The 20,216-nt window shown below is 34.7% G+C and overlaps 1 protein-coding gene across 2 annotated transcripts in view; it reads left to right on the top strand.

Moving 5' to 3' along the window:
• The window catches only part of LOC100366741 (scavenger receptor cysteine-rich domain-containing protein DMBT1-like), a 54,726-nt gene that overhangs the window by 16,456 nt on the left and 18,054 nt on the right, over positions 1–20,216 (top strand). Inside the window, exons 8-16 of one of the 2 annotated variants that reach the window (XM_085507216.1) lie at positions 2,500–2,535; positions 4,945–5,096; positions 8,817–8,975; positions 12,613–12,801; positions 13,296–13,430; positions 14,689–14,776; positions 15,111–15,290; positions 16,487–16,783; positions 19,530–19,749. In XM_085507216.1, the coding sequence (XP_085363342.1) occupies positions 2,500–2,535; positions 4,945–5,096; positions 8,817–8,975; positions 12,613–12,801; positions 13,296–13,430; positions 14,689–14,776; positions 15,111–15,290; positions 16,487–16,783; positions 19,530–19,749 (1,456 nt within the window). The remainder of the gene's footprint in view (positions 1–2,499; positions 2,536–4,944; positions 5,097–8,816; positions 8,976–12,612; positions 12,802–13,295; positions 13,431–14,688; positions 14,777–15,110; positions 15,291–16,486; positions 16,784–19,529; positions 19,750–20,216) is intronic. The other variant, XM_085507217.1, reaches the window with a different exon arrangement.

The following is a 20,216-nucleotide window of genomic DNA, read 5'->3' as shown; positions in this document are numbered from 1 at the left end:
GATCGCGATCTCTCGTGCGTGAGAATGATTGTTTTTTAGTGCGCTCACGTGAAAAAGGAAAATGCGTGAGAACCCTTATAGGGTTTTGCGTCCCAATCTCACGTGCTTGAGAATTGTGATTTTTTTAGTGTGTTCTCACGTGAAAAAGGAAAATGTGTTAGAGCCCGAACTCACGTGCGTGAGAATGATTGTTTTTTAGTGCGTTCTCACGTGAAAAAGCAACACGCACGTGAGATCGGGATCTAACGCATTTTCGATTTTCACGTGAGAACGCACTATAAACCAATTATTCTCACGCACGTGAGATCGGGATCTAACACATTTTCGATTTTCACGTGATAACGCACTAAAAACAATCATTCTCATGCACGTGAGATCGGGATCTAACGCATTTTCGATTTTCACGTGAGAACGCACTAAAAAACAATCATTCTCACGCTTGAGATCGGGACGCAAAACCCTATAAGGGATCTCACGCATTTTTCTTTTTCACGTGAGAACGCACTAAAAAACAATCATTCTCACGCATTTTCCTTTTTCACAACATCTATAAAGGATCTAATGCATTTTCTCTTTACGTGAGAACGCACTTAAAAACAACCATTCTCACACACGTGAGATTGAGACGTAAAACCCTACAAGGGTTCTCACTCAATTTTCTTTTTCACGTGAGAACGCACTAAAAAAAAAAACTCTCACGCACGTGAGATTGGGACGCAAAACCCTATAAGGGTTCTCACGCATTTTTCTTTCCACGTGAGAACTCTCTAAAAAACAATCATTCTCACGCACGTTCACGCATTTATCTTTGTAACCCTTGAAGTGTACTGTGTTACGTGAGAACACGCGTAAAACCACCCATTTTCACGCGCACGCGTGAGTTTGGCCGATTTCCGGTCTAACTCACGTACGTGAGAATTACGTGAGCATGGTCATTTTTTGGCATTTTAAATACCTGTTAGCTGACCAGGTTTCATGATGAGTCAAATGTTTCAGAAGTCAAACTTGACCAAAAAAAGTGTTTAAAAGTAGGGGTTGGGCACTTAATCTAACGTACCAATACGTCTAATAGAGAAAATACTGTACAGTAATTACATTTATTAGAAGTCTATTATATTCTGTATGTTTAAACATTTCATGTGTTATACTGATTTCAATCTTTTTATTGTGAAAACTTGTGTGCTGTGGTTTTTGTGATATGTAGTCAATAAATATAAAAGTGTAAAAGTAAAATGTAAATGTAAAAGTATGCTAGAAAACACATAAAATATTCAGTATTTTAATATTTCTATATGTAATACTATTTTTAACCTAATTTTCTAGCATTGTTGCTTGCCTTGAATGTAATTAACAGTCTATGTTCTCCATTTATTCCTATAATGTCTATTATAGCACTGGCATATAGTAGATAATGGTGTCATGCACAATTAAATCATTTTCTGTCAAGTTTGTTATCCACTCATTTCAACCAAAAATGTTAAAAACATTTCGATCATTTCTGGTAATGTAAGGTTGCCTGGAGATGTATTATAAATGAGTAAAGCAACATAATAGTCACCATCATAACCTGAAGATTCCTAGAAAGTATGAATATACTTTCACTTTCCAAATGATTAGTTGTGCATGAACGATCTGTCACATTGAGGATTGATAAACTTATAGTTTCACTTCACTTTTAATTACTTTACTATAAAATAATATCATTATTATACCATATAGAATATGTGATAATTCATTTAATTTAAAATTACACATGTAATGAATAAATTTAGTTTATTCCTCATGATCATCAATGATATGCCTGCCCATATTATCAACTTCACATACTTTCTATAATGAATATCAAATAATTTCTTCACTGTGACATAAAACTACAGTATCTTAAGAATGTTGAAGCCATTCTTTTTTTTCTTACAATCATACATTAAATTTTGGCATGTAAGCATGATATTGGGTGTATTGTCTGTATGCATGTGTAAAGGTAGCTTCAGAAAAAAAAATATGATTCAGACATTTCTGAATGCTAAGCATGCTAACTGCCTATATCATTTGAAAGCTTAAATATAAGTGGATATGGTAGTGCATATGCTGTATCTGTGTACTTTTATTTTATTGTTTTGCAAAAGTATTTTAAATCCATTCTTTGCTGGAATTCTGAAAAAATTCTGAAAAAATTAAAACTTTGTCCTATTCAGTGCGAGCCAAAAAACCTAATGAAAGGTACAAGAGCAGAATTTTATATCTGTAAAAAAAAAATTTCCACATGCACTTTGTTTTTGCTTTTGGTATCTAGTGGTAAAAATGTACATGTATAGAGATCTGTATATTCCCTTCTAGTTTGATGATGTAGAATCAAAGTTTAGTTTGACACTTTAGGCAAGATTACAATTTGGATATACAAGTTCAGAATTTGATTTCAGCAAAGTATGGTGGTAAAATTCTGGTGGCATGAATTAAGTAGTATCATAGTTGGTGATATTGACTTTTTATTTGATTCAGGGTGGTATTTGGGGTCTGTGGAGGTAGATAAGAATGGTAAGTAAAACGGTGGCATTATTATTGTTTCTCATTAATCCTTTTGTTAGTGATACCACTTTGAATTTGCTTGCCTAGTATGTGCACACTAAACTCACAGCCAGCAGTTGCTTTTTTTTGGAAGAGTAAAATATGCAAAATGGAATCAGAATGGTATGGGGCACAGGGGAGCTGCTTTTCAGCACGTTGGCAAGTTGTCATAACCATCCTGTTATTCAGGACCACAATGGAGCAGGAAATACACCATTTATTTTGCTGTTTTTGCTGCCCTGAATAACAGAATATGTATTGCATCTATGTAACATTCACAGCATTCATGAAATATGCAGTGTCCAAGAAACGTGCACAGCATTCATGGAATGTGCACAGCATTTATGAAACGTGCACAGCATTCATGAAACGTGCACAGCATTCATGAAACGTGCACGGCATTCATGAAACGTGCACAGCATTCATGAAACGTGCACAGCATTCATGGAACGTGCACAGCATTCATGGAACGTGCACAGCATTCATGGAACGTGCACAGCATTCATGAAACGTGCACAGCATTTATGAAACGTGCACAGCATTCATGGAACGTGCACAGCATTCATGAAACGTGCACAGCATTCATGAAACGTACACAGCATTCATTAAAACGTGCACAGCATTCATTAAAACGTGCACAGCATTCATGAAACGTGCACAGCATTCATGAAACGTGCACAGCATTCATGAAACGTGCACAGCATTCATGAAACGTGCACAGCATTCATGAAACGTGCACAGCATTCATGAAACGTGCACAGCATTCATGGAACGTGCACAGCATTCATGGAACGTGCACAGCATTCATGGAACGTGCACAGCATTCATGGAACGTGCACAGCATTCATGGAACGTGCACAGCATTCATGAAACGTGCACAGCATTTATGAAACGTACACAGCATTCATGGAACGTGCACAGCATTCATGAAACGTGCACAGCATTCATGAAACGTACACAGCATTCATTAAAACGTGCACAGCATTCATTAAAACGTGCACAGCATTCATGAAACGTGCACAGCATTCATGAAACGTGCACAGCATTCATGAAACGTGCACAGCATTCATGAAACGTGCACAGCATTCATGAAACGTGCACAGCATTCATGGAACGTGCACAGCATTCATGGAACGTGCACAGCATTCATGGAACGTGCACAGCATTCATGGAACGTGCACAGCATTCATGGAACGTGCACAGCATTCATGGAACGTGCACAGCATGCATGGAACGTGCACAGCATTCATGAAACGTGCACAGCATTCATGAAACGTGCACAGCATTCATGGAACGTGCACAGCATTCATGGAACGCGTGCACAGAACTTTCGAGTTTAACTAAAAAAATGATAATTCACAAATTTGTCTGCTCATTGTATAAGCACCTATGAATGGCAAGCAAGCACTCCACGGTTCGATAGTTTGAGTTCAACAATTGGTGTCACTGGGATCATTCTAAGACCAGTCTTAATTATCATGAATCCAATGGAATAATCACATGGTAATATGAATGAAAAAAGTGCCATTGATGAAAATTCATTCAGCTTAGACACTGTACATGTGGGTCAGACAGTACCTATCACGATGTGTGTAACCACAATATGTCATGTATGTGTGTGTCATTGTTTATCAATACAGTTTTTCAAATATAGGTTGGTATGATGTGGATGCTTAAGAGTTTTCATGTTAGAACATGTTCTATTGCCAATGTATATTTATTAGCATAAGGCAAACAACTAAAACTTCACAAATAGGTCCATACCACTGCTTTATCTTAACCCTTTGAGTGTTTTGGACCAAACATTCTAGTTTTTGATCAAAAAATAGAACTATTTTGTGGTTGCTGCCCGAAGTTGAATTTGGCGCCCAAAGTGTTAAATTATTATAGTGTTTGACCTCAATTTAAAAAAAAAAGAAGGAAGTTTTCTAATTGATTAGGCCATGTAATATTTTTTCTCCATGTATTAAATTTGGAATCCACATAAAGTAATATGATGTATATCTCCTAAATTTGGTTCATGAACTTGCATTGACCTTGTTTTAAGTATTCACTCTATAAGTCCAAAGACTTCCATGAAACTCATCAACTGTAATACTCACTGCTTGAAATAAATCTTGGTTTTTAGCATAAATAAAAATAAAAAAAAATATTTTATTATCATTGTGAAGAACATATAGGATTAGTTGGTAGTTGATGAAAAATTTTTGGAACGAAGTGAAAAAACACAAGATCAAAAGAATCAAAAAAATTTACATGGAAACAATACGGTTTTAAAGTTACTCAATGTTTTATACGTTACGAATCATGGGGATGATTTCTCAGAATACAAACATTAATTGTAAAGACTTTAATACACTTTGAACTATTTCTATTTAGGTGCAACTGGTAAGTGCTTAGATCACTGTGGACTAGGATATTGGATGAAAGAAAACAAGGAATGTGTTGCCTGTAATGCTGACTGCTTAGATTGTGTTCATAGTGCCAATGATTGCATCAAGTGCAAATCACCCATGTTTTTACTCAAAAATGTAAGTACTGCTTCTGTCTTGAACATAAATAATACAATATTGGGTGAATTTATTAGTAATTATTTCTTTTATATCTCCATGGTCAATCAAAAAAACCATTCATACTTACATACAGACAGACAAGACTATATACTACATATATTGTATTGGCTATTAATAATAAGCAATGATAAATAAAATGTATCTTTTAATTTTTCTCTTCAAAGTGTTGTTTTTGGAGTATAATATTCAAATTTGTTTGTGCCATAAACACCTTTCATGAGAGAAACCCACATATTTTGGTGTATTTTGATCTGTAGCAAATAGAAATTATGTTTTTTGGTCCAAAATTAACAAAGAAATGAAAGTAAAAATATATAGCGTCCAACATATTTTTACATGCTTCGTATGTTTTGAAGACAAGTATATAAAAACTATAAATATATGATACGAATACCACGTCAGCATTTCATCACATTTTTTATCGGTAAATCTCACTCATAAAATAAAATAAAATATTTATTAAATTGAATAATTTTCAAATGTAAGGTGTTACTCATTACAATAAACCCATGAAAAACATATAAAATATTTCACTAAAATTTTGATGTAGACCATAATGGCATTCAGATAAAACATGTCAGGTGTAATTTATTTTCATTTTGAGGCATTTTTTGTGTCTATTTCCCAGCTGGGTTATTTCATCATCTTTGTAATACTATGACTGAAAGGTGAAAGGCCTTAAATGTTTCATCATCCTTGTGTATAGCATTAACATACTGTAAATTATGCCATCTGCAAATGCACCTTAAAGGCCCCAGACTCTGAATACCAATCTTGAGATTCTGTGAATGAACTTCATTGATTGGTACCTATTCCAATATTTAAATTTAAACATCAATAGCAATGTATAAAACTGAAATATTAGAATCGTTATTGTATATTTAGAAAGTGTAAATGTCACACTGTTAACCTTTAGAGGATTTACATTCAAATGTTTTTCCAGTTGTCACAGTAGGGTGTCTGTATGAATGAGAACTTTACTACCTCGTTCCCATGTTATTCACTTCACTTCACTTCACTTCAATGCCCCATTGTCCATTTTTCCATGCATTTCCTCTTTTTTTCTTAATTACTCATATTATTAATTCTTAACCTGTTTCTCAATAGTAAATTTAAATACATTTTTCCGGGTTGATGAGACTACCATACCAGTCAATTGTGACTATATGTATTTTTCAAGCTATTTAATTTCCAATAAAAGCTATTTTTAGCTAATATAGTTACAAATTACATTACAAATTACTATTTCTACTGTGGTGTGGGTGGGTAGGATGAGGTTGTGTGGGTGGGATGGGGTGGTGTGGGTGGGATGGAGTGGTGTGGGTCGGATGGGGTGGTGTGGGTCGGATGGGCTGGTGTGGGTAGGATGGTGTGGGTGGGTAGTTTGGGGTGGTGTGGGTGGGGTGGTGTGGGCGGGATGGGGTGGTGTGGGTCGGATGGGGTGGGTGGGTAGTTTGGGGTGGGTGGGGTGGGGTGGGGTGGTGTGGGTCGGATGGGGTGGTGTGGGTAGGATGGTGTGGGTGGGTAGTTTGGGGTGGTGTGGGCGGGATGAGGTGGTATTGGTGGGATGGGGTGGTGTGGGTAGGATGGTGTGTGGGTGGGATGGGATGGTGTGGGTGGGATGGGGGTGGTGTGGGTGGGTAGGATGGGGTGGTGTGGGTAGGATGGGGTGGTGTGGGTAGGATGGTGTGGTGTGGGTGGGATGGTGTGGGTGGGATGGGGTGGTGCGGGTGGCAAGGATGGGGTGGTGTGGGTAGGATGGGGTGGTGTGGGTAGGATGGTGTGGTGTGGGTGGGATGGTGTGGGTGGGTGGAATGGGGTGGTGTGGGTAGGATGGGGTGGTGTGGGTGGGATAGTGTGGTGTGGGAATGATGGTTGTAATATTTTGTTCGTGTTGATATCAGTTTAAATTGAAAATTGTTTTATAGTGTATGTATTTTATCCTAACAGAAATGAGGGTAAATAGAACCAGTCTAAATTGAAATATTTAAAATGTTTTTAATGTAGAAGTAATAATTTTCACTGAAATTAGTTATTGTATTTTCAGATTTTCCAATAATAAAATAAGTTCTAAAATTTTTGAAATCTTACATATTATTTTCCGATTTCTAATATCGGTAAAAATTATAAAATTAAAACTGATTGAATAGTTTCTCTATATGTTGTTGTGCAGCATGCATTGATTCACAGGCTTCTATCTACAAACACAATACAAATTGATCTACATTATATGGATGTAACAAATTATTTAGAAAAATGAACCCCATATGCATCAGGACTCGTTGTGAGAAAAAAATTAGGGTGCAGAAAAACAGTTAATTTTTTCTGGTCACCAGGCATTGAAACATTGCATCACAGCTTTTTTTGGTGTCAGATTATTAGTGAAATTTTAAAATCAGTTTTTATGAAATATCAAAATAAAAGCACAAATTTAATAATAGAAAAAAAATGAAATTTCACTGTATCTATTTTGGAAAACAAATAGATGGAAACTCTTTTTCTTTTTTCCTGGCATTATACATATGTGCATCATCTGGAAAGCCATTGTACAACAATTGAAAGGATTTATTGATGATTGCATCATATTGTGTACTGTCCATATGTGCACATGTATATGCACAGATGTGAATTAATTGTACACATTATGCTGATTCGTTACTTCACTGTTGACAAGTTTTTACTGCATTATACCTTTGTGAAATGAATTCTATTTGTCACATTGCTTTATGATTTAATATATTTATTACTTTAATATTCATGTTAATATTTATTAGTTAATATGTAAATTTTGAAAACTAAATTTGTCAACAGTAGCCAACTAGTGACAAAACAGTGGCCAAATAGTGGCCAAACAGTAGCCAAGTAATGGTAAAACAGTGGCCAAATAGTGGCCAAACAGTAGCTAAGTAATGGTAAAAGAGTGGCCAAATAGTAGTCAATTAGTGGCCACACAGTAGCCAACTAGTTGCAAAACAGTAGCCAACTAGTAGCAAAACAGTAGCCAACTAGAGGCAAAATAGTAGCCAATTAGTGGCCAAACAGTAGCCAAGTCATGGTAAAACAGTGGCTAAATAGTGGCCAAACAGTAGCCAAATAGTGGCCAAACAGTAGCTAAGTAATGGTAAAAGAGTGGCCAAACAGTAGTCAATTAGTGGCCACACAGTAGCCAACTAGTTGCAAAACAGTAGCCAACTAGTGGCAAAACAGTGACAAAACAGTAGCCAACTAGAGGCAAAATAGTAGCCAATTAGTGGCCAAACAGTAGCCAAGTCATGGTAAAACAGTGGCTAAATAGTGGCCAAACAGTAGCCAAATAGTGGCCAAACAGTAGCTAAGTAATGGTAAAAGAGTGGCCAAACAGTAGTCAATTAGTGGCCACACAGTAGCCAACTAGTTGCAAAACAGTAGCCAACTAGTGGCAAAACAGTAGCCAACTAGAGGCAAAATAGTAGCCAACTAGTGGCAAAACAGTAGCCAACTAGTGGCAAAACAGTAGCCAACTAGAGGCAAAATAGTAGCCAACTAGTGGCAAAACAGTGACAAAACAGTAGCCAAGTCATGGTAAAACAGTGGCTAAATAGTGGCCAGTAACCAATACTGAGTTATCTATATTTTAAGCTGACACTTACCACTGTGAACGCCACCATGGTTTCTAAATCTCAATGTATTTTATTTCAGAATGGACTTGGACAATGTGTTACTGACTGTGGTACTACGATGTATGGTAATACAATTGATAACGTCTGCTTACCCTGTGACACTATGAAATGTGCTACATGTGATAATGCACCTACCAATGATAACTGCACTTCATGTCCAGATGGTCAAGTACTCAAGGTAGATTACATGCACTCATAAAATATATAAAGTGATATTTTTGACTTCTTGTTAAAAACTGCAAGTCCAATTGCTTTGATATTACATATATAGGTACTACATGTGGACCTCTCTCAGGTTAGTTCATTTCATGATATCTTTAATTCTCTAATTTTGATGAATATTTTTGACTCCCATGTGCGAAGCACAAAATGGGAGTCTTTGCAGTTAGTGTGTCTGTATGTGTGTGTGTGTGTGTGTGTGTATGTGTGTATGTGTGTATGTGTGTCCGACTGTTCCACTGCTATCTCAAGAACCATACATCGGTTTTTGATGAAACTTGGTGCATAGATGCTCTGGGCCAATGCGCAGATTTGATTAGGTTTTGGTAAAAATCCATGCTCGTTAATTACCTAATTTGCATGATAATTAGCTAATTTTTAGCTGTTCTATGACTGTTCCACTGATATCTAAAGAACCACTCATTGGATTTTGATGAAACTTGGTACATAGATGCTCTGAACATGTGCGCAGATTTGATTAGTTTTTGGTAAAAATCCGTGCATATTAATTACCTAATTTGCATGATAATTAGCTGATTTTTAGCTGTTCCATGATTGTTCCACTGATATCTAAACAACCACTCATTGGATTTTGATGAAACTTTGTACATACATGCTCTGAACTAATGCTAGGTTTTGATTAGTTTTTGGTAATAATCCGTGGATACTAATTACCTAATTTGCATAATGATTAGTCAATTTTTGTTTTTTCCACTGATATCTCAAGTACTAATCATCACATTTCAATGAAACTTGGTACATAGATGTCATATGACACTGCACAGACCTGATAGTTTTTATGGTAATATCAGTACATATTAATTACCTAATTTGCATAATTAATTTTCAGCATTTGATATAAGTACTAATCATCACATTTCAATGAAACTTGGTACATAGATGTCATATGACACTGCACAGACCTGATAGTTTTTATGGTAATATCAGTACATATTAATTACCTAATTTGCATAATTAATTAATTTTCAGCATTTGATATAAGTAGTGAGCATTACATTTCAATGAAACTTGGTACTTACATACTCAAGGACTATGCAGAGATTGATTGTTTCCGATAAATATTTGTGCATATTAATCACCTAATTTGCATAATGATTAGTCAATTTTCGGTTTTTCCACTGATATCTCAAGTACTAATCATCACATTTCAATGAAACATGGTACATAGATGTCATATGACACTGCACAGACCTGATAGTTTTATGGTAATATCAGTACATATTAATTACCTAATTTGCATAATTAATTAATTTTCAGCATTTGATATAAGTACTAATCATCACATTTCAATGAAACTTGGTACATAGATGTCATATGACACTGCACAGACCTGATAGTTTTTATGGTAATATCAGTACATATTAATTACCTAATTTGCATAATTAATTAATTTTCAGCATTTGATATAAGTAGTGAGCATTACATTTCAATGAAACTTGGTACTTACATACTCGAGGACTATGCAGAGATTGATTGTTTCTGATAAATATTTGTGCATATTAATCACCTAATTTGCATAATTAGTTAATTTTCAGCTTTTCCACGGGTATCTCAAGTACTAATCATCGCATTTCAATGAAACTTGGTACATAGATCCTTTAGGACTATGCAAAGACCTGATTAGTTTTAGGGCAAATAATTGTGCATATTAATAAATAATTTGCATAATTAATTTTCAGCTTTTCTACTGATATCTAAAGTACTAATCATCACATTTCAATGAATCTAGAATTATGCAGACCCAATGAGTTTCTGGTAAATATTTGTGCATATTAATCACCTAATTTGCATAATTAACCAACTTTCACACTGATATCTCGGGTACTAAACATCACATATCAATGAATGTACATGGATGCTGTAGGACAATAGACAGACCTGGATAATTGTGGGTTAAAACCTGTACATATTAATTACCTAATTTGCATAATTAACCAATTTTAAGCTTTCACACTGATATCTAAAGTACTAATTATTCCATTTCAATGAAACTTAGTACAAAGATGCTCTAGGACAATGTACAAACCTAATTAGTTTGGGGTAAAAATCTGTTCATATTAATTCCCTAATAAGCATAATAATTCATAATTTTTTGGTTCTAATCACATTTCAATTAAACTTGGAAACATAGATTTTCTGTTACATTAGTTTTACACTCAAATCTGTTCATATTAATTTTCTGATTTGCATAATTAGTTTTCAGCTAAGTAATTTCGAATTATATTTAATGTGTCTCCAATACTCTCAGCACATGGGAGTTCTTTCTAAGCTTTCTTTGATTGTCATTTTTGGTAAAAAGTGATATTTTCGACTTCTTGTTAAAAACCGCAAGTCCAATTGCTTTGATATTACATATATAGGTACTACATGTGGACCTCCATCAGATTTGTTCATTTTGTAATGATATCTTCAATTCTCTAATTTTGGTGAATATTTTTGGTAAAAAGTGACATTTTCGACTTCTTGTTAAAAACCGCAAGTCCAATTGCTTTGATATTACATATATAGGTACTACATGTGGACCTCTCTCAGACTTGTTCATTTTGTAATGATATCTTTAATTCTCTAATTTTGGTGAATATTTTTGTCATTTTTGTAAAAAGTGATATTTTCGACTTCTTGTTAAAAACCGCAAGTCCAATTGCATTTATATTACATATATAGGTACTACATGTGGACCTCTGTCAGATTTGTTCATTTTGTAATGATATCTTTAATTCTGTAATTGATGAATATTTTTGTCATTTTTGGTGAAAAGTGATATTTTTGAATTCTGGAAATGAAATGTGCAATGCTAACAGCAGAGCTGGATTTTCACACACAGACAAACTTGTAAACACAATACTGGAAAATACACACTGTACAACATACCGCACTATAAATAATATCCACAAATAGAATTGTAAATATTTGCAAGTTTCAGTACCGTATAATCTCATGAATAAGCTTCATTCTAAAAATGGAGCTACCGGTAGATGCTTTAATTCAGACATCAGGAAAGAGTATAAGACCTTCATTTGGTTCTAAAATGGGTGTCATGAAATGTTGAAATTAGTTATTTTCGAAAGATAAACTGAGCATTGAAGAAGAATTTAACTTTTTACGATGATCACAGCTGAATGTTGAAACAAAGTTTTACCCATTCATGCTATAGCCACAATAAACATGCTCTTGAATAAGCATCAATGACTACGGAAAACCTAAATTAGACTCTAATCTTGGCATCAGGAAAGATTGAAAAGTTCAAAAAATAATTAAACAGTATATCTCTTTCTGAAATATGTTCGTGTATGTGAAAGTTTGTGCTGCAGCTTATAGTGCAGGATTTCCCATGTCTCAAGTTAGGGGTGCTTCTTCTATTAAAGCTGCGGCCTCAGTTACGATTTTTATGGTATTAGTGTTTTCGATACACACTGGAAAGTTCTTTCTCATAATGTTTTCTATGCCATAAAATTTATATTGACTTTGCCCAATATTTCTGAATAGAAATATTGGTGAAAATGTAACTCTCCAACTGTGGGTCAGTATTTGTTTGTATTTTGTTCACTACAACACAATGTAATATGAATTTACAGGTATCAACTTGTGAATTGACATGTGGACCAGATATGTATCTATATAACAATAGCTGTCGTGCTGACTGTGGTCCTGGTTTCTATGGTAACCCTGCTTCATTTGTGTGCGAGACCTGCCCTGATGAATGTCTTACATGTGCCTATAACAGTGACAACCACTTGCTGTGTAAAACATGCAAAATTCCAAAGGTAAATAAAAGTTGTTTATTATTTCTCAATTCTTTGGGTCTTTCATTGCAGTCATATCTTCACTTTTGTTGTTGGTTTAGACTTTTTTAAGCAATGAATGATAAATGAAGACTATCGATAGTTATATTTTGAAATAATAACTGATGAGAAAAGTAACTTTTCTATGGACTAGGGTCCTAGAGTGTCAAAGTAACTTTCACTATGGTCCTAGGGAGTCAAAGTAAATTTTAGTAGGGTCCCAGGGAGTCAAAGTAACTTTCACTAGGGTCCTAGAGAGTCAAAGTAACTTTCACATAATTTCCTAAAAAATAACCTCAAATAATCAAAATTTAACTAGGAAAAAGTGTGTGCATATACATCAGTAAGAAACACTATTGTTACAGTAGTAATTCACTGCTGTCTGACCTTGTGTCAATGTCTCAAATCAATGGACTTGTTATACATTTGTGTTTGCAAAATTCTTCTTCTTATACTATGATAATTCTTCCCTATAGATATTCAAAAATGGCCAGTGTGTGTCAGAGTGCCCGTCTCCGCAATTTGCTGCCATTGTGGATCCTTCTCAGCTTGAATCAACTGCACAGATCAGATTGGTCGGAGGCAAGAATCAACTTGAAGGAAGATTAGAAGTATGTATGGTCGTATTTATATGTTGCAAGACATGTACACCATGCCTAGAATATATGTATGTTTAAATGTCTCAGACCTTTAAGCTATTCCTAGTCTCGTCAATGCCAATTTTATCGAATACTCAGGATGCATGGCAACCTCGTGTTGTTATTCCAGAATTGTTTCACTAAAAAAGTCTGATTTTTGAACCTAGATATCTGATTTATAAACCTAGATATCTGATTTATAAACCTAGATATCTGGTTTATGAACCTAGATATCTGGTTAATGAACCTGGATATCTGATTTATAAACATGGATATCTGATTTATAAACCTAGTTTTTGAACCTAGATATCTGATTTATGAACCTAGATATCTGGTTCATGAAGCTAGATATCTGGTTAATGAACCTAGATATCTAATTTTTAAACCTAGATATCTGGTTTATGAACCTAGATATCTGGTTAATGAACCTGGATATCTGATTTATAAACATGGATATCTGATTTATAAACCTAGTTTTTGAACCTAGATATCTGATTTATGAACCTAGATATCTGGTTCATGAAGCTAGATATCTGATTTATAAACCTGGATATCTGATTTTTAAACCTAGTTTATAAACCTGGATGTCTGATTTATGAACCTAGATATCTGGTTCATGAAGCTAGATATCTGGTTAATGAACCTAGATATCTCATTTTTAAACCTAGATATCTGGTTTATGAACCTAGATATCTGGTTAATGAACCTGGATATCTGATTTATAAACATGGATATCTGATTTATAAACATGGATATCTGATTTATAAACCTAGTTTTTGAACCTAGATATCTGATTTATGAACCTAGATATCTGGTTCATGAAGCTAGATATCTGATTTATAAACCTGGATATCTGATTTTTAAACCTAGTTTATAAACCTGGATGTCTGATTTTTGAACCTAGATATCTGATTTATTAACCTAGATATATGGTTAATGAACCTGGATATTTGATTTATAAACATGGATATCTGATTTATAAACCTGGATATCTGATTTTTAAACCTAGTTTATGAACCTGGATGTCTGATTTTTGAACCTAGATATCTGATTTTTGAACCTAGATATCTGATTTATAAACCTAGATATCTGGTTTATGAACCTAGATATCTGGTTTATGAACCTAGATATCTGGTTTATGAACAGCAATTCTTGTATTCTACCATTAATATGAAAAATACATCATGTGACCCTAGTGTCACTCATTTGTCTATTATCATTTTATCTGTAGATTTTTCATGATGGCAGTTGGGGGACAGTCTGCAATGATTTCTGGGAGATGGATGCTGCCAATATTTCCTGTCGTCAACTCAATTTGGGTGAATATTTTTTGTCTGATTGCAGGATCATGCATACTTTAGGAGTTGAAAAAAATCAAGCAGACTTTATGTTCTTGAAACTACTTGTTGCTATTTGCAGCCAAGAATCTTTAATTATTACCGGTAACTCTGAACACCTACATGTATACATTTTTGTCACCGTTTTTCAATGATTTTGATCACTAGTAGCCAATGAGAAATTATTTCCATCTGGCTGAAAATTAAAAAAAGAAATATAGAAAAATTTTCACTCATGTGCAAATATACTTAGCAAGAAAATTTTGATCTAAAAAGTGATGATATTCGAAGGGTAAAATGCGATTTACTTTTGCAGGTCATGTGATTGGTTTACTTGAACTTGGAGGTACTGATGGAATTGTGGGAGGAAATGAGCGCATCTGGTTAGACAATGTCATGTGTAATGGTGACGAGACTCGCATAGAAGACTGTCAACACAAAGATTGGGGTGATAATAATTGTAATCATAACAAAGATGTGGCAATAAGATGTTCAGGTAATATAGTTTTACCGTTTCACTACCAGTTCCCTATTTTCATCATAAATTCACTTTCCTTCAGAAGAATGGGAAAAAATAGCCAAATTTAATTTAATCAAAACAAATTTTGTCTATTTATCTAAGAAAAAAATGCAGAAAAATTTGGGCAAGAAAAGTGGTGAAAAGGTTATTATGAAGCGGTTAATATTGATTTCATGTTTGTCGTCATCGTATGCATCTACTTTAATAATTTTATTTTAATAAAAGTATTGTCATAAAGGGGGGCATTGATTTCATGTTTGTCGTCATCGTATGCATCTACTTTAATAATTTTATTTTAATAAAAGTATTGTCATAAAGGGGGGCATTGATTTCATGTTTGTCGTCATCGTATGCATCTACTTTAATAATTTTATTTTAATAAAAGTATTGTCATAAAGGGGGGCATTGATTTCATGTTTGTCGTCATCGTATGCATCTACTTTAATAATTTTATTTTAATAAAAGTATTGTCATAAAGGGGGGCATTGATTTCCATAGATATAAGCAAATACATTCAATTTTCAAATTTATTAACAAGTAGTCAATCGTCAATACATGATCCCACAAAAAACTAAACATGAAAATGACCAGAAACTTGTTTGGGGGATCTGAATTGTCGCCTTGTTCTCATCAATTATCTTAACCTTTCGTATATGAACATTGAAATATTAGGGATACAAAATCACAGTTGAGTCAAAGTACAAGTAGAATTTGATATGTCGAAAAAACCTGTCAACAAACAAGATGTTTTCTGATTGGTCTGACTGTTTGGGGTGAATAGCCAATCAGACACAACTTTCTATTGCATTGAAATGCTTAATTGTCAAGGATCCATGAATTGTGAGAAGTCAGAGGTTAATCATATTGTTGTTGATTATATCCTGTATTTAACTCTAAACTCTTTACCCTGACCTATTTACATACATTGTAGTACCAGTACAAATAATATTTTATGTGTCTAAAAATAATAAATAAAAAAACTCATGCATACTACCCTATAAAATAGAGTTTGTTAAGACATTCTCGTTGTTTGGAAACTCAAGCAAATGTAACAACTACAGATAAAAATGTGTGATATGAATTCACACACCACGTGGCCAGGATTTTACAACCCAGATTACTTAGTAAACAAGCCAGTCAGCAGTTTGAATGTATGTTTTCATGTTCTTCAGGGCCTGGTATTCGCGAGTGTCGTATAACTTGTCCAGAAGGTTTCTATTCCAATGATGAAGATCACACATGCCATCCATGTTTTGGTAACTGTGCTCGTTGTTCTGGTTCATCATACCATTGCACTGCATGTGTGGAGGGCACATACTTCAATGGTACAACGTGTGTTGAAGAGTGTAACCATGGTTACCATCCCAATCACCAACAGCAGACTTGTGAACCATGCGATGATATCTGTGCAAGTTGCAGATTTGATAAGTCAACTTGTACAAGTTGTAATTGGCCACTCTATTTGCAAAGTAAGTCAGTAAATTGAAATTAAACATGTTGCACGTTGGTGTTATTGGTATTATTTCCATTTTCAAGGTCATAATTTATAATCTTATTATGAAAGATATATTTAGCTACTTTGAATGCCATCAATGCAATCTCTATGAATTGTGAACCCTGCATTGTGTTAAACAAAAGAATGAGGTTTCAGTTTCCATACTCATTCCTGATACCAAAATTAAAATCACCTAAATATATTCTTTTCTTCAATAGACATTGATGATGTTTTTGACTCCCATGTGCGAAGCACAAAATGGGAGTCTTTGCAGTTAGTGTGTCTGTATGTGTGTGTGTATGTGTGTATGTGTGTATGTGTGTATGTGGGTATGTGTGTATGTGTGTATGTGTGTATGTGTGTGTGTGTGTATGTGTGTCCGACTGTTCCACTGCTATCTCAAGAACCATACATCGGTTTTTGATGAAACTTGGTGCATAGATGCTCTGGGCCAATGCGCAGATTTGATTAGGTTTTGGTAAAAATCCATGCTCGTTAATTACCTAATTTGCATGATAATTAGCTAATTTTTAGCTGTTCTATGACTGTTCCACTGATATCTAAAGAACCACTCATTGGATTTTGATGAAACTTGGTACATAGATGCTCTGAACATATGCGCAGATTTGATTAATTTTTGGTAAAAATCCGTGCATATTAATTACCTAATTTGCATGATAATTAGCTATTTTTTAGTGGTTTCATGACTGTTCCACTGATATCTAAACAACCACTCATTGGATTTTGATGAAACTTGGTACATAGATGCTCTGAACTAATGCTAGGTTTTGATTAGTTTTTGGTAATAATCCGTGGACACTAATTACCTAATTTGCATAATGATTAGTCAATTTTCGGTTTTTCCACTGATATCTCAAGTACTAATCATCACATTTCAATGAAACTTGGTACATAGATGTCATACGACACTGCACAGACCTGATAGTTTTTATGGTAATATCAGTACATATTAATTACCTAATTTGCATAATTAATTAATTTTCAGCATTTGATATAAGTAGTTAGCATTACATTTCAATGAAACTTGGTACTTCCATACTCAAGGACTATGCAGAGATTGATTGTTTTCGATAAATATTTGTGCATATTAATCACCTAATTTGCATAATTAGTTAATTTTCAGCTTTTCCACGGGTATCTCAAGTACTAATCATCGCATTTCAATGAAACTTGGTACATAGATCCTTTAGGGTAAATAATTGTGCATATTAATTACCTAATTTGCATAATTAATTTTCAGCTTTTCTACTGATATCTCAAGTACTAATCATCATATTTCAATGAATCTAGAATTATGCAGACCCAATTAGTTTCCGGTAAATATTTGTGCATATTAATCACCTAATTTGCATAATTAACCAACTTTCACACTGATATCTCAGGTACTATACATCACATATCAATGAATGTACATGGATGCTGTAGGACAATAGACAGACCTGAATAATTGCGGGTTAAAATCTGTACATATTAATTACCTAATTTGCATAATTAACCAATTTTAAGCTTTCACACTGATATCTAAAGTACCGTAAAAACTCCAAAATTTCGACCGGTTTTAAATAATTTGTGTTAGATATGTGACGTGTTTTTAGAGTCAAAATTAAGGTGCATTTTCGGACGGTCGAATTTTTCAGAATAGAAATCAGCAAATGAAAAAATGGGGATGATAGACAGTGTGCTTCATTAGTTTTTAAAAAATGCAATGTCCGTCAATTGACGTAAACTTCCTCATGTTTCACGGTAAAAGCAAAGGTCGTGGCCGAGTTGTAACTCAAAATCTAAACAAAGTCATCAATCAGTGAGTATTATGACAAGCAAAACAAAACATCAAGACGCGGAGAAGAGGTCAGCACAAAACTAATAGGTCAAAAGACAAAGCTGTCTCGCACTACCTAGAAAAACTTGCGAATGTTCGAAGTACAGGTACCCATTGGACAAAAGATACATGGAAGTTTAGCAAACGATCTCCCCGACTTATTTGAGGGACCAAATACTGCCGTAAATTCGCCCTTGGATTAAAAAATAAAATGGGATTTAAGAAAATAAAATGAAGGAAATACTCGCTGTTACGGCACGCCTGATTGGCTGAAAATGAGTATGCGCACTTGATTTAACCAGAACTCTGTGCGAATCCCCCTTGATTCTGGCTGCTGGCCATTTTCGATCATGAAATTGTCGGATATCACCAGAAAACGCGCGATTTGTGCAGTTTTGAATAAAACCTAGTTAGCGATTATGAACAATGGTTATTAACATAACACCTGACCCCCTCTGCACTTTTTGTTTCGCATTTTAAGGTAAGAAATCAACATTTGAAACCGACAGGGTGTCGATTTACTAGGTGCCATGTTTCACAACTTGTTTATTTATATACGTATAGCGGATCATTTTTTTTTGAAAATTAGTATTTATTGATTTTCAGCCCCCAAGTGACTGTGCTCCAATACTCTCAGCACATGGGAGTTCTTTCTAAGCTTTCTTTGATTGTTTTTTAAAGCGTGATGGCCGTCGCGCAGTGCGTGTTCGAATTTCGTGTAAATAAACAATGTATTTTACATGCGTTGTATATGTCGCTATGAGTCCCAAATCGAACAGGATGCGGCGCAACGACCACCGCGCTTTAAATGATATAAATAAAATTCGATGTGAAGATATATACTTTATATTTAATAATGCACTTCTCATACTCTCTACAGATTCCCAGTGTGTATCTGAATGTAATGGCTTCAAATCTGTAATCAGTGATAAAATACGGTTAGCTGGTGGAAGTACACCATTAGAAGGGCGAGTTGAAATAAAAGATGAACATGGTGATTATGGTACTATATGTGATGATATGTGGGATTTACAAGATGCTGAGGTAGTATGCCAAGAACTGAAGTTAGGTCATGCAGTTGAGGCTGTCATTATGGCACAGTGAGTGTAAAACATAATATAATAACCAATCTCTATTGGCCTTTACAAGACAAATCAGCTGTACTGTGTGTCCATTGGCCACTGCTGCCAATGCTGGGTGTATAATAAATAGGTATTGTGTAACAAGTCTTAACAGTACTCTGTATCCATTGGTTACCTCCAGTGTTCTCCCCAGGCCAAAACAGCGTCGCGGACCGCGACGCGATCGGATTTGCCCGCAACGCTATGTGTTTCCTCCGCGATGCTATTATTTATCCCATGATCAGATTTCTTCAGTCTCTCACAGACTGTAAAGTTTCCTGGCTAACAAGTTAAATCTACAAATGCATTGTATTAACGCCAATTTCCCGGGATAATTCCCTGTTGTTTCTCATTGGTTGGATATCGTTTAAAAAAAAACAAAGCAGTTCTATAAAGACAAAGCCGTAAGCCCCGGTGTCAAACGCTTTTTGCCAAATGTATATTCA

This window comes from Saccoglossus kowalevskii, chromosome 13, assembly GCF_978046115.1.
Source record: "Saccoglossus kowalevskii chromosome 13, keSacKowa6.1, whole genome shotgun sequence".
In the NCBI taxonomy this organism is placed as follows: domain Eukaryota; kingdom Metazoa; phylum Hemichordata; class Enteropneusta; family Harrimaniidae; genus Saccoglossus; species Saccoglossus kowalevskii.
This window is presented reverse-complemented; position numbering and strand designations above follow the sequence as displayed.